The following is a 12,020-nucleotide window of genomic DNA, read 5'->3' on the forward strand; positions in this document are numbered from 1 at the left end:
CAGTTTTTAGAGGGGACGCGGGAGGTTGAGTGGGAAAGCTAGAACATTATTATTCGTCTGTTTTGCCTAGGCCGCCAGCACCGGCGGGTTGTTCTATTTGAATGAATGATCCCAGCGGCCGCGCCCAATGGGCGCCTGCGCCTCTTTAATATGCATGAGGCCCGCAGCCAATGGGCGGGCGAGGAGGCTGTTTTAAACGGCAGAGCCCGCTGGCCAATCAGGCGGCTCTCGTGGAGGCAGCTAGCGCGAGGCTGGGGAGCGCTGAGCCGCGCGTCGTGCCCTGCGCTGCCCAGACTAGCGAACAATACAGGTACGTTTCCGCCGCCCGCGCCCGCCGCCGTCGCTGCCGCCGCCGCCGCAGCGCCCGCACAACTTTCCAGTCCGCGGCGCCGCCAGCGCGCCCCGCCGTCGCGGTCTCCTGCCTCTCCTTCCCGCGTCCTTCCCGCCCGCTCCGCCTTCTCTCTACCTAGGTGGCCGGGAAGGAAGAAGCAATTCAGGTGTTTCAACTTTTCAGTGCTTTATCCCGAGCTCCCCGCTGTCGGGGCTGGGCTCCTTCCGCGGAACCGCCCTCGGCCGCCGCCCCCCGGGGCCGTGCCGCGGGGCTCAGGCCCCCTGGGGCCAGGTGTTAGGGAAGCTGCGGCGGCGGCTCCAGCCGAGGGGCGGCTGCGGGCTTCAGTGGCGTGTGTCCCCGCGCCGGGCGGCGGCATTGGGAAGGGGGCAGGGTGTTCCCCAGCCCGGGACAGACGCCGCGGGGGGCGGGCAGCCGGTGTCCGCCGGGGGTTGCGGCGCAGGCAAACTTCGCAGCCGGGCTTGGCCGGGCACTGTGTGGGCCCGCGGGCTGCACTGCTGCTTCTGCATTAACATGGCCGTCTCGGGAGCGCACGGCGGTCCGGGGAGGGAGGGGGGTGGGCGGGCCGGCCGCCCCCCGCTCGTCGCCTGCCCGCCGGGGGCCGCCGCCGCCGCTAACATGGCTGGCGCGGTGCTGGGCCCTGCCGAGGGGAGGATAGGCGGGCGGTGCGGGCGGCGGGGCTCCGGGACGGGCTCTGGCCTTGGTCCCGGTGCCCGCGGCCCAGGGCTGGTGGCGTGGAGGGCCCGGGGCAGCACCGCGGGTCCCGGCGCGGCCAAGCGTCATGGCTGCATGGGCGCCTTTGTTATCCCGAGGAGTGCGCCCCGCGCCGGCAGTGGGGGGGGGGGCCGGCCCGCGGCCCCCGCAGCTCCTCGCCCCCGGGCGCCCCGGGCGGGGCGGGGTGGGAGCCAGCCAGCGGGCGGCGGTGGCAACGGCGGGGCCCGGACCGCTTTGTTCGCTGCCGCCGCCGCCGCCGCCGCCGCCTGCGCTGGCCGTGCGGATCAGCCATTTTAGCGAGCCGGGCTCAGGCACAGCGGGCGCCACCATCACCGCGGCCGCTGCCGGCCCGGCTCTGCGCCCCCGGAGCGCAGCTGCCACCACAGCCCCCGGCCCCGCGAGTCCCCTGAGGGAGGCAGCAGTGGATTTCAGGGGCACTTTCTTTCATCAGGAAGCTTTTGACAAAATGGAAGGTGAATTATGGGTGTCCGGGTGACCCAGCACGGGGCCGAGCCCGGTTACCGGCTGCTGGCTCCCCTGCGCTGTCTTGCCCCACCCGCTCAGCCACTGCGGGGCCCTAATGCAGCCCCTTCGTCGGTTCCCGCAAAAGAGAGCGCTTTAGTTTTACATGATGACCTTGGGTGTGGGAAAAGGAAAAGATGGCGGGAAGCTGGGGGGTGGGACAGGGACGATGACACGCCACAGCTGCATTTTTATTTGGAAACTTTGGAGAAAGTATTCCTGGCTGGACATGCGTTCCGTTCCGCTTTACAGAAGAGCAAGACTAGCCCCTCTGGTATCCCCTTTCCCCTTTAGATAATGACGAAGATACAGATTTGAACTGATAGCACAAGGATATCTGCTCACTTGCTAGATCACGCTTCTTGTAAGAGCCATTTTTATAAGCCAAAACGCACCAAGAATAGTGAAATTTCAAATGTCCCCTATTTACAGTTCTTCTGCTTTGATCTTGTGTTTAGCAGCGGTGACAGTATTTTTGTCCCTAACATAGGAGTTAAACAGATAACCAGCTAGCTTCCATCAAACGCATGCACCTCCTACAAACGTGTCCTCACTGCGCCCTTCCCACTTTGTGGTTGTAGTTTCCAAAACGTAGTAGTTCTGAACCGGAATGTAGTGCTGAGCCACCTACTTGGGTCGCTTCCATTTGGAGAACTTGATCACTCTTGGAGAAGTAAGTCGCAAACCAGCGCGCTTCATGCTGGTCAAAAGTTAAATGACAAGCGACAGTGAAGCTGATTTCCTCCTCAGTCTGTCTTTGGCCGCCAGTGGCATCCGACGTTTGGGGATGAGAGGGGGCTTCCTAATGGCAACCTCAGTTTAAATTTTGCCCTGCCTTTGGTGTATCTTGTAGTTCAATTCATTGGATTTGTTTTTCTTTGTTTCTCTTCCTTCTATCTGTCACAGTCAAGATGGCTAAAGGTGATCCCAAGAAACCAAAGGGCAAGATGTCTGCTTATGCCTTCTTTGTGCAGACATGCAGAGAGGAACATAAGAAGAAAAACCCAGAGGTCCCTGTCAATTTTGCAGAGTTTTCCAAGAAGTGCTCTGAGAGGTGGAAGGTATTTTTCTTTTGTATCCTTTAAGGTAGTCTTATTTGGATTTCACACTTAGGGGTTATTTACCTTTAGAGTAGCCCCAGTGACTTTTTCCCCCCTCTTTAGTTAAATACATCTTGCTTGCCTTTAGAATTTTGTGTATGTGCTCTTATTTTTTAACAATTCTACAAGGATTTAAGGCTTTCATCTCTTTTTGCAAGTGGTTGTAGCAGCTGCCACTTTAATTATAAGACAGCTGAACAGGTATGTGCTCACTGCGTTGAGGAATTTAACAGGTCCTGTTCTTTGCAGACAATGTCTGGGAAAGAGAAATCTAAATTTGATGAAATGGCAAAGGCAGATAAAGTACGCTATGATCGGGAAATGAAGGATTATGGACCAGCTAAGGGAGGCAAGAAGAAGAAGGACCCTAATGCCCCCAAAAGGCCACCGTAAGTGACTATAAGGATTCACGATAACGATGAAGAGCTTTTCTTCTGCTTGGAAGATTTTTAAAAATCATCTTACCTAAAAAACCCTTTACCTAAAAAATGGCAGAATACCGCTACAAAACATTGGAGTGTTAAAATGCAATGGCAGGGAAGTCATAGTTAAGGCTGACATGTTTGAAGTGTCTGTACCTGGTGGTTGCCTGTTGGCCTTTACTGGGAAGCAGGCAGCCTAGTTGTGAATATCAGCGTCTTTACGCATATTCTCTACCCCTTGCCCAGTAACTGAGAGACTGAGAAGCCACCATGTATTTCTGAAGCAGCTTAAACGTTCTAGAACCTAACCTACAACTTTGTAGCATTGTATATGCTACTGCACATTTCTTCACTGTAAGGAGGAGTCGTAGTGGTAGGAAATATGTGGGCTCAGGAATGTGGGATTTTTTAAAATACTAGTTTTAGGTGTACAAAATAATGTAGACATTTACACCCCTCACAAAGTGATACCCCCCTCCAAGTCTACGCCTCTGACATTGCATACAGCTGTTACAGTACCATTGACTCTTCCCTATGCTGTACTTTACATCCTGTGACTATATTCATATATTTAATTATAGTTGATGTTCAGTATTCTATATCAGTTTCAGGTGTACAGCACAGTGATCAGGCATCTACACGGTCTATGAAGTGATCCCCCTGATAAGTCCAGTACCCATCTGACACCCTACATAGTCTTTACGATATTCTTGATTATATTCCCCATACTGTACATGGGATTTTGACTTAAGCTCACTTCTTTGTGGGTTCTCATCTAATTTGTATAATTCTCTCACCCAAGGTCTGGATTCTTCCTGTTCTGTTCAGAATTCCGCCCTAAGATCAAATCCACAAACCCTGGCATCTCTATTGGAGATGTGGCAAAGAAGCTGGGCGAGATGTGGAATAACTTAAGTGACAGTGAAAAGCAGCCTTACAACAATAAGGCGGCAAAGCTGAAGGAGAAGTATGAGAAGGTGAGGTGGGCCAGGGGTTGCCGTCTGGACTGTGAGCAGTCAGCTGCCCTGGGGGTGGGGGGGGCGCAAGGCTGCTTGGCTGGGCTGAGTAATGGAGCAGAGCACGTGAGGGCCCATCTCCACGCAAGGTCAGCCGTGAGTGCTGGTGTTCAGGCTTCTGACAGATTTTAGTTTGTCTTGGGACAACTTCAGGCAGGCTTTAAAAACATGGGCTACCATGGGCAGAAGATTTGATAGTGCTATTCACATGAATTTAAGGCCACTTAAATGCCCACTAAGTACGTTTTTGTATCTGGGAACAAACAAATCCTGCAAATACGTGATATCCCTGTCTTGTTTTCAACTCCTGCTTGCTTCTAAGGCAGGGACAGCATGTTAGTACCCTTTGATAAAACAGCTGCAGGAGAGCTTGTCTCCTCATTTGGAATATGTCCCTGTTCCTTCCAGGATGTCGCGGACTATAAGTCTAAAGGAAAGTTTGATGGAGCAAAGGGGCCCGCCAAAGTGGCCCGGAAAAAAGTGGAAGAGGAAGACGAAGAAGAGGAGGATGAAGAAGAGGAGGAGGAGGAGGAGGAGGAGGACGATGAATAAAAAACTTTCTCTGTCTCCTTGTGAATACCTTAGTGTAGGGGAGCGCCGTCATTGACACAGCTCTTACCCGAGGCGTGTCTGTTGCCCTCATTAGGATTAATTCCACAATTGGACCATGATCATATAGTCGTCTCTCAGAGTGCTCGAGAAATTGTCAGTGGTTCACGTGAAGTGGCCATGGGTGTCTGGAGCACCGGGAAACTGTATCAAAGTTGTACATATTTCCAAACATTTTAAAAAGGAAAAGGCTCTCGTGTTCTCCTCACTCTGTGCACTTTGCTGTTGGTGTGACAAGGCATATAAAGATGTTTCTGGCATTTTCTTTTTTTATCCGTAAGGTGGTGTTAACTATATGGTTATTGGCTAGAAATCCTGAGTTATCAACTGTACATATCTATAGTTTGTAAAAAGAACAAAACAACCGAGAAAAGCTCTTGATGTTCCTTGCTTGGCGTTGAGGTTGTGGGGGAGATGCCTTTTGGAGGGGCCGTAGCTCAGGGCGTGCACCGTGAGGCTGGACCTGTGGACACTGCAGTGGGCATCCGTTTAGCTTCAGGTTGTCTTGTTTTTGTATATAGCGACATAGCATTCTGCTGCCATTGTTAGCTGTGGAAAGGGGGGTCAGCTGGCATGAGAAGTGTTTGGATCTTTTTTAGTTAAGTGCGGTAGTTTTAAACTGTTTGTTTTTCAAACAAACTGTAGAACTCTTCATTGTCAGCAAAATGAAGAGCCACTGCATCCATGAAAGTTCAAGAACCTTCTGTACTAAACACAACTTGCAACGTTTTGTTATTTTTTGTATGTTTAGAATGCTGAAATGTTTTTGAAGTTAAATAAACAGTATTACATTTTTAAGCTGTTCTCTGTTATAACAGTCTAAATTTCTGACTCAGCAGTCTTAGCAGTTAAAACAACCCGCTCCATTGTGTTTGGTGACTAGCCTCCCTGTAAATCTGGTAACTATGTGGCGGGCCTGCCTAGGACAAGATAAAGATGGCTACTTGAAGGTACTGTGTGACTTTGTATCCGAGTGATTTTGTATCTGAATGGCGTGACTTTGTATCTGAAGGGCGTTAAGATGAAGTCAGAACTGTTGAACGTAAGAGCTAAGATAAATTGACGCAGGCAAGGTTTAGCAGCCTTCACAGGTGGGTGGGCAGGATTGAGGCTGATTACTGCGTAGATTTATTTTTGACTCCTGCCCAATCCTTGACACTGGTCAAATTCAATGCTGAACAACAAAAACATCCTTCCAAGGGTATGTATGGTGTGTCAGACATTCAGGCTTCAGTTTTCCTCCCCACCATCCCCCAGTTCGTGTAGCAGAACATTCCCCTCAATAATTGAAGTCTTGAGCTGCTGTTTCTGTCTCCTGGACCTCAACGAGGGGGTTTAGTAGGGAGCAGTATCCAGTTTTCCCCCTACCTCAAGAAACCGAACACCCCAAGGAAGATGGCTGGGGCTCCTGTTGCAGGATCCAAGTTGGGGCACCTGAGCTGCAAGGCAGGCTGATGGAATCAATTGCTGCTAAGCACTAAATGCATCAGATGGAAAGTAGAAGGACCAACCCACGATCGGAGCTCATTGGAAACATGGAGTGTTGTTAAATGTTCTTAAACTGGAAGAAGCTTGGTTTGTGTTTCAGTGGTTATGTTATGGTGATGCTGTAACACTTTGTCCAAGTTGGGGTGAGGGGTGATAGCCACAGCAGCAAAATGGTGACATTAAATATTTTGCTGGCCTATGTGTACATCTTATAACTTGGCAATGATGAAGGTACTGTGTTGTGGGTGGGTGTGGATACTGCTCCCCCTTGACACTCAGATATGTATGATTGAGGCTGGGAAGCACCTGGGAGTGTTTTAATGCCATTACTCAGGAGAAAGCAGCTTTTTCTTATAATTGACTTTGGAATCTTGCATGTCTGCAGGTGGTGTCCTCCCCACCCTATCAAGTCCTGGATGGATACAAGTCACGGTCATGACCACACTGGCCTGTTCTCTGATCTCTAATCTGGATTCATAGCCATTCCTTCTCATATCACAACATTTGTCCTAAATGTTTCTCTAGTCCTAGAAAATGATCACTAATTTAAAACTCCTTGATGCTGAGCTTTGCCAGGAGGCACTTGTTCCAGGATTGCCCCTCAGCCGTGCCCTTGTCACTTTCCTCCAGCCGTCACTTGGCATTGTAGACTGAAGCTGCTACTGCCCACCACACAATGTGCCATAGCAGGATTGGGGAGCTGTGGGCAACCTTGCTAAACATGGAACAGAAGCTCAACTTGTCACAACAGATAGATTTCTGCTAAGTGATGCCCCTCTATCTGGTTGTAACTAGACACGCTAACTATGGAAGGGGGTGATTTACTTCTGTGCTCCCACAGTAGCTAACCAGAAGTGGGGAAAGCTGTTCAGTGATTTTTTGATTAAGCAGACATTTAGTTCCAAAAAGACTCACCCCATCATAAGATGGCCCTTGATGGAATGATGCTCTGTAGCTTCTCTGAGATGTGACAAGTGGCACCACCTAAGTCTTAGGCTTAGCTTAATTTCTGGACCCACAGTAGGTGTTCTTGTAATGCCAACCTGTTACTCTTTTTTTTTTTTTTTTTAATCTAAAGAACAGTACCTGCTTTCTCTAACCACCTCTCTCCAACCTTCTCACCCTGTTCTTAAATGGTGTTTTATCCTTTGGAAAGAACAAGGCAGTGATGCAGCAACTATTGTCTGTCTCCTGTGTGTCTTCTTGTCACAAATGTATTTGGAGACATTGGATGCATTCATTTTCTGTAATAAAGGTGTTTTTTTTTAAGATTTTATTGGGGAAGGGGAACAGGACTTTATTGGGGAACAGTATGTATTTCCAGGCCTTTTTTTCCAAGTCAAATTGTTGTCCTTTCAATCTTAGTTGTGGAGGGTGCCGTTGAGTTTCAAGTTGTTGTCCTTTCAGTCTTAGTTGTGAAGGGCGCAGCTCAGCTCCAGGTCCAGTTGCCATTGCTAGTTGCAGGGGGCACAGCCCACCATCCCTTGGGGTAGTCAAACCGGTAACCTTGTGGTTGAGAGCTCACACTCCAACCAACTGAGCCATCCGGGAGCTCAGCAGCAGCTCAGCTCAAGGTGCCGTGTTCAATCTTAGTTGCAGGGGGCAGAGCCCACCATCCCTTGCGGGACTCGAGGAATTGAACTGGCAGCCTTGTGGTTGAGAGTCCACTGGCCCATGTGGGAATTGAACCGGCAGCCTTCGGAGTTAGGAGCATGGAGCTCTAACTGCCTGAGCCATGGGCCGGCCCTGTAATAAAGGTTCTTAATCAGTCACCCCCCAAAGTGATTAGTGGGCTGTCTGCAATCTGTTTGAGATACTGAACCTCTGTATTTTGGGTTGATTATAATCAAGGTTTTAGAAGTACAAGCTTTGCTGTAACCACAGATCCAAACTAGCATTTAACCGAAAGATAACATCAAAAAGGGGAAGTGTTAAGGACTCCAAAGCCCCTACATCAACCTTTCAGCCAGGGAGATAGAGGGGAAGTTGGCTCTGGAGCTCTATGCCAGGGTAAATATGTAATTTGTAGGTTGCTAATGAGCTGCTGTGGATAAAGTGACTGGGTACTTGTAATCTGCCAACCAGGGCTCCCTAAGGTCGAGGGTTGGGGTTTAGTTGGCGGACAGAGCCAGGCCCAACAAGGAGTTTTGGATGACAGCCCTGGGGGTAGCTTGCTGTTCTTGGCCCCTGGCTTAGTTTCCTGTGGAGCCCAGGGCTACTTGGGAGGGAATTGCTGGTGGGCCAGCTTGGCAGTCCCAGGCTTCTCTTCCTGCTTCAACCAGAGCAACCCCCCCACCCTGTTTGGTATCTTGAGAATCCTCCTAAGATTTCAACTTTAAAAAGAAGCTAAGACACCATATTGATACAGGGGGGGGAAAACTTCACATCATCTCAATGGATACATTAAAAGTATCTGATTAAATCCACTACCTTTCATGATAAAAAAAAAAAACACTCAGTAAAAGGACTAGAAGGGAACTTCCTCAACCTGATAAAAAGGACTTAGGAGAACCCATAGCTAATATCATACTCGAAGACTTAAAGCTTTCCCCCTAAGTTCAGGAACAAGATAAGGATGCCTGCTTGTGCCACATCTATTCATGATTGTACTAGAAGTTCTAGCCAGGGCAATTAGGCAAGAAAAAGAAAAAGCACCCAGACCGGAAATGAAGGAATAAAGCTATGTCTATTTTTGGATGACGTGATCTTGTATAGAGACCATCCTAAGGAATTTCTAAATAAAACTGTCAGAACAAATAAATTCAAAGTTGCAGGATACAAGACCAATATAAAAAATTTTGTATTTCTGTACATTAACAACTATTTGAAAATAAAACTTTTGTTGTTTTTGGTTTATATACCACATATCAGTGAAATCACATGGTTCTCTGCTTTTTCTGTCTGACTTGTTTCGCTCAGCATTACTCTCTCAAGATCCATCCATGTTGTCACAAAACAACAAAAGAACAAGACAAACAAATGAGAAACAGAAACTCATAGACACAGACAATAGTTTAGTGGTTGCCAGAGGGGGTGGGGGGTGGGGGGTGGGAGATGAGGGTAAGGGGGATCGAATATATGGTGATGGAAGGAGAACTGACTCTGGGTGATGAACACACAATGGGATTTATAGATGATGTAATACAGAATTGTACACCTGAAATCTATGTAATTTTACTAACAATTGTCACCCCAATAAATTTAATAAAATAAAATTTAAAAAAAAGAAAAGAAAACTAAGTAAATTCATTTACAATAGCATCAAAATAAAATACTTGGTAATAAACTTAACAAAAGAAATGCTAAACTTATATGGGGAAAACAACAAAATCTTGTTGAAAGGCACTAAAGACCTAAAGAAATGGAAAGACATCTCATGTTCATGGGTCAGAAAACAATATTGTTAAGATGGCAATACTCCTGAAATTGATTTATACATTCAATCAATATAATCCCTATCAGAATCCCAGCTGGCTTCTTTGTAGAAACTAACAAAGTGATTTTAAATTTCATATGGAAATTCAAGGGATGCAAGATAGTCAGAACAATCTTGAAAAAGAAAAACTAAGTTGGATGACACAGACTTCTCAATTTCAAACTTATTACAAAGCTACAGTAATCAAGACAATGTGGTACTGTCATAAGGACAGACATATAGACAAATGGAGTAAAATTAACAGTCCAGAAATAAACCCATACATCTATGGGCAATTGATTTTCAACATGGGTACTAACATCATTCAATGGGGTAAAGAATAGTCTTTTAAACAAATGGGGTTCACATGCAAAGGAATTAAATTTGACCCCTACCTCACATCACATACAAAACATTCAAAACAGATCTAAGACCCAAATGTAAGAGCTAAAATTATAAAACTCTTAGTAGAAAACATAAGTGAAAACCTTTGTGACCCTGGATTTGGCAAAGGTTTCTTAAGACACCAAAAGCACAAAGCAACTGAAGAAAACAATAGATAAATTGAACTTTATCAAAATTTTTTAAAAAATCTTTTGTGCTTCAAACTGTACCATCAGGAAAGTGAAAAGACAACCTACAGAATGTGAGAAAATATTTGCAAATCATATAAAAATTTAGTATTCAAAATATATAAACTAATACAACTCAATAATGAAAAGAAAAGTAGCCCAGTATTAAAAAATTGGCAAAAGATCTGACTAGACATTTCTCCAAATAAACTGTACCAATAAGCACATGAAATGCTCTGCATCGCTAGCCATCAGGAAAATGCAATTCAAAACCATAATGAGACACGACTTCACTCCCACTAGCATGGCTAGAATAACATGAAAAGGAAAATAACTAGTATTGGTGGGGATGTGGAACAGTTTGAACCTTCGCACATTGCTGGTGGGAATGTAGGATGGTGTAGTCTCTGTGGAAAACAGTATGGTCCCTTGGTAAGTTTAACATAGAATATGAACATAGACATCTGACCCAGCAATTCCATTCCTAGGTATACACTCAAAGAATTGAAAACAGGTATTCAAACACAAAATCTTGTACATCAATGTTCATAGCAGCATTATTCATAATAGTTAAAAAGTGGAAACAACCCAAATGTCCAACAATTGATGAATGAACAAATGACTCTATCCATACAATGCAATATTATGAGCTATAGAAAAGGAATGAAGTACTGACGCATGCTACTACATAGATGAACCTTGAAAACATTATGTTAAGGAAAAGAAACCAGTCACAAAAGAGCACATATTGTATGATTTCATTTATATGAAATGTCTAGAGTAGGCAAATCTATAGATATAGAAAATAGATTAGTGGTTGCCTATGTCTGGTGGTTGCTGGGGAAGGGAGGGTGGAAATGGGGAATGACTACTAATAGGGACGAGGTTTCTTTCTGGGAAAATGAAACTTCTAAAATTAGATAGTGGTGACAGTTGTACAACTTTGTGAATATGGTAAAAATTGCATACTTTAAGTGGGTGAATCCTATGGAATGTGAATTATATCTCTATAAAGCTGTTGAAAATAAATGGTGGGAAAAGTCCAGTGTAGAGGGAAATGTTGAAGCACAGAAGGAGAATATTCAATTGATGGACCAAGGTCGCCTGGGCAAAGAGAGGGAATGGATCCAGAGCAAGCTTGAAGGAATTGGCCTTTTCAAGAAGGGAAGACACTAGAGTTGTCAGTAGGAAGTAATGGAGTGCCCATCTGGCAATTTTATTTCCTTGTGAAATTTATGGTGGGGGGAGCAGAGAGGAAGGGTGGAGTTTAAAGTCAGTCTGGCTAGTGTTGTGCAATGAAGGCCAGGAGAAGTGGATTTTGAGGACGACATACTCAGCACAGTCACATGCTGCTGAGAGTTCAAGCGATGCAGTGATGGAAAGGTGTTTTTGCACTTGATAGCATGGGAAGGCCTTATGACAGCTGCTTCAGGGGAATGGAGACCTGATTCTAGTGTGAGGGGCTTGGGAGGGTAGACCTGGGGGAGGAGGGGCCATGAGTTGAGGAACAGAATCAGAGTGGATTTTGTGTGTGTTTGTCATTGTTCTTGCTTTTAAGATAGGAGAGACATGAGGGGTTATGATCCATGATGACACTACCTGTATATTGTCAGGCCAGGCTTCTCCTCTGCACTTCGGACCTGTAGATCCAATTGTAATTTCGACAAGACACTTGGATGACCCACAGGCACCTTGAACTCCACATGTTCAAACCTAAGCTCATCATCTTCCCCCAAATCTATCCTTCACTCCAGCCTGCAATTTGGAACTCCACCCAGGCTCTGCTTCTCACCCTTTAGTTAATCAGTTCCCA

At 46.5% G+C, this 12,020-nt stretch overlaps 1 protein-coding gene across 3 annotated transcripts; it reads left to right on the forward strand.

Annotated features, from left to right (window-relative positions):
• The first annotated feature begins 247 nt into the window (after positions 1-247).
• On the forward strand, positions 248-5,530 carry HMGB3 (high mobility group box 3). Of its 3 annotated transcripts, none has more exons than XM_019753521.2 (5): positions 248-310; positions 2,492-2,646; positions 2,935-3,074; positions 3,910-4,084; positions 4,532-5,530. In XM_019753521.2, the coding sequence occupies exons 2-5, from the start codon at positions 2,497-2,499 to the stop codon at positions 4,673-4,675; spliced, it is 609 nt and encodes a 202-aa protein (XP_019609080.1). In that variant the 5' UTR covers positions 248-310; positions 2,492-2,496; the 3' UTR covers positions 4,676-5,530. The 3 variants fall into 3 exon arrangements, with proteins under 3 accessions (XP_019609080.1, XP_019609081.1, XP_019609079.1); XM_019753522.2 differs by having other exon boundaries at positions 292-497; XM_019753520.2 differs by lacking the exon at positions 248-310 and adding an exon at positions 1,347-1,536 and having other exon boundaries at positions 4,532-4,690.
• Positions 5,531-12,020: the final 6,490 nt, after the last annotated feature.

The sequence above is a fragment of the Rhinolophus sinicus genome, chromosome X (genome assembly GCF_036562045.2).
Source record: "Rhinolophus sinicus isolate RSC01 chromosome X, ASM3656204v1, whole genome shotgun sequence".
NCBI lineage: Eukaryota > Metazoa > Chordata > Mammalia > Chiroptera > Rhinolophidae > Rhinolophus > Rhinolophus sinicus.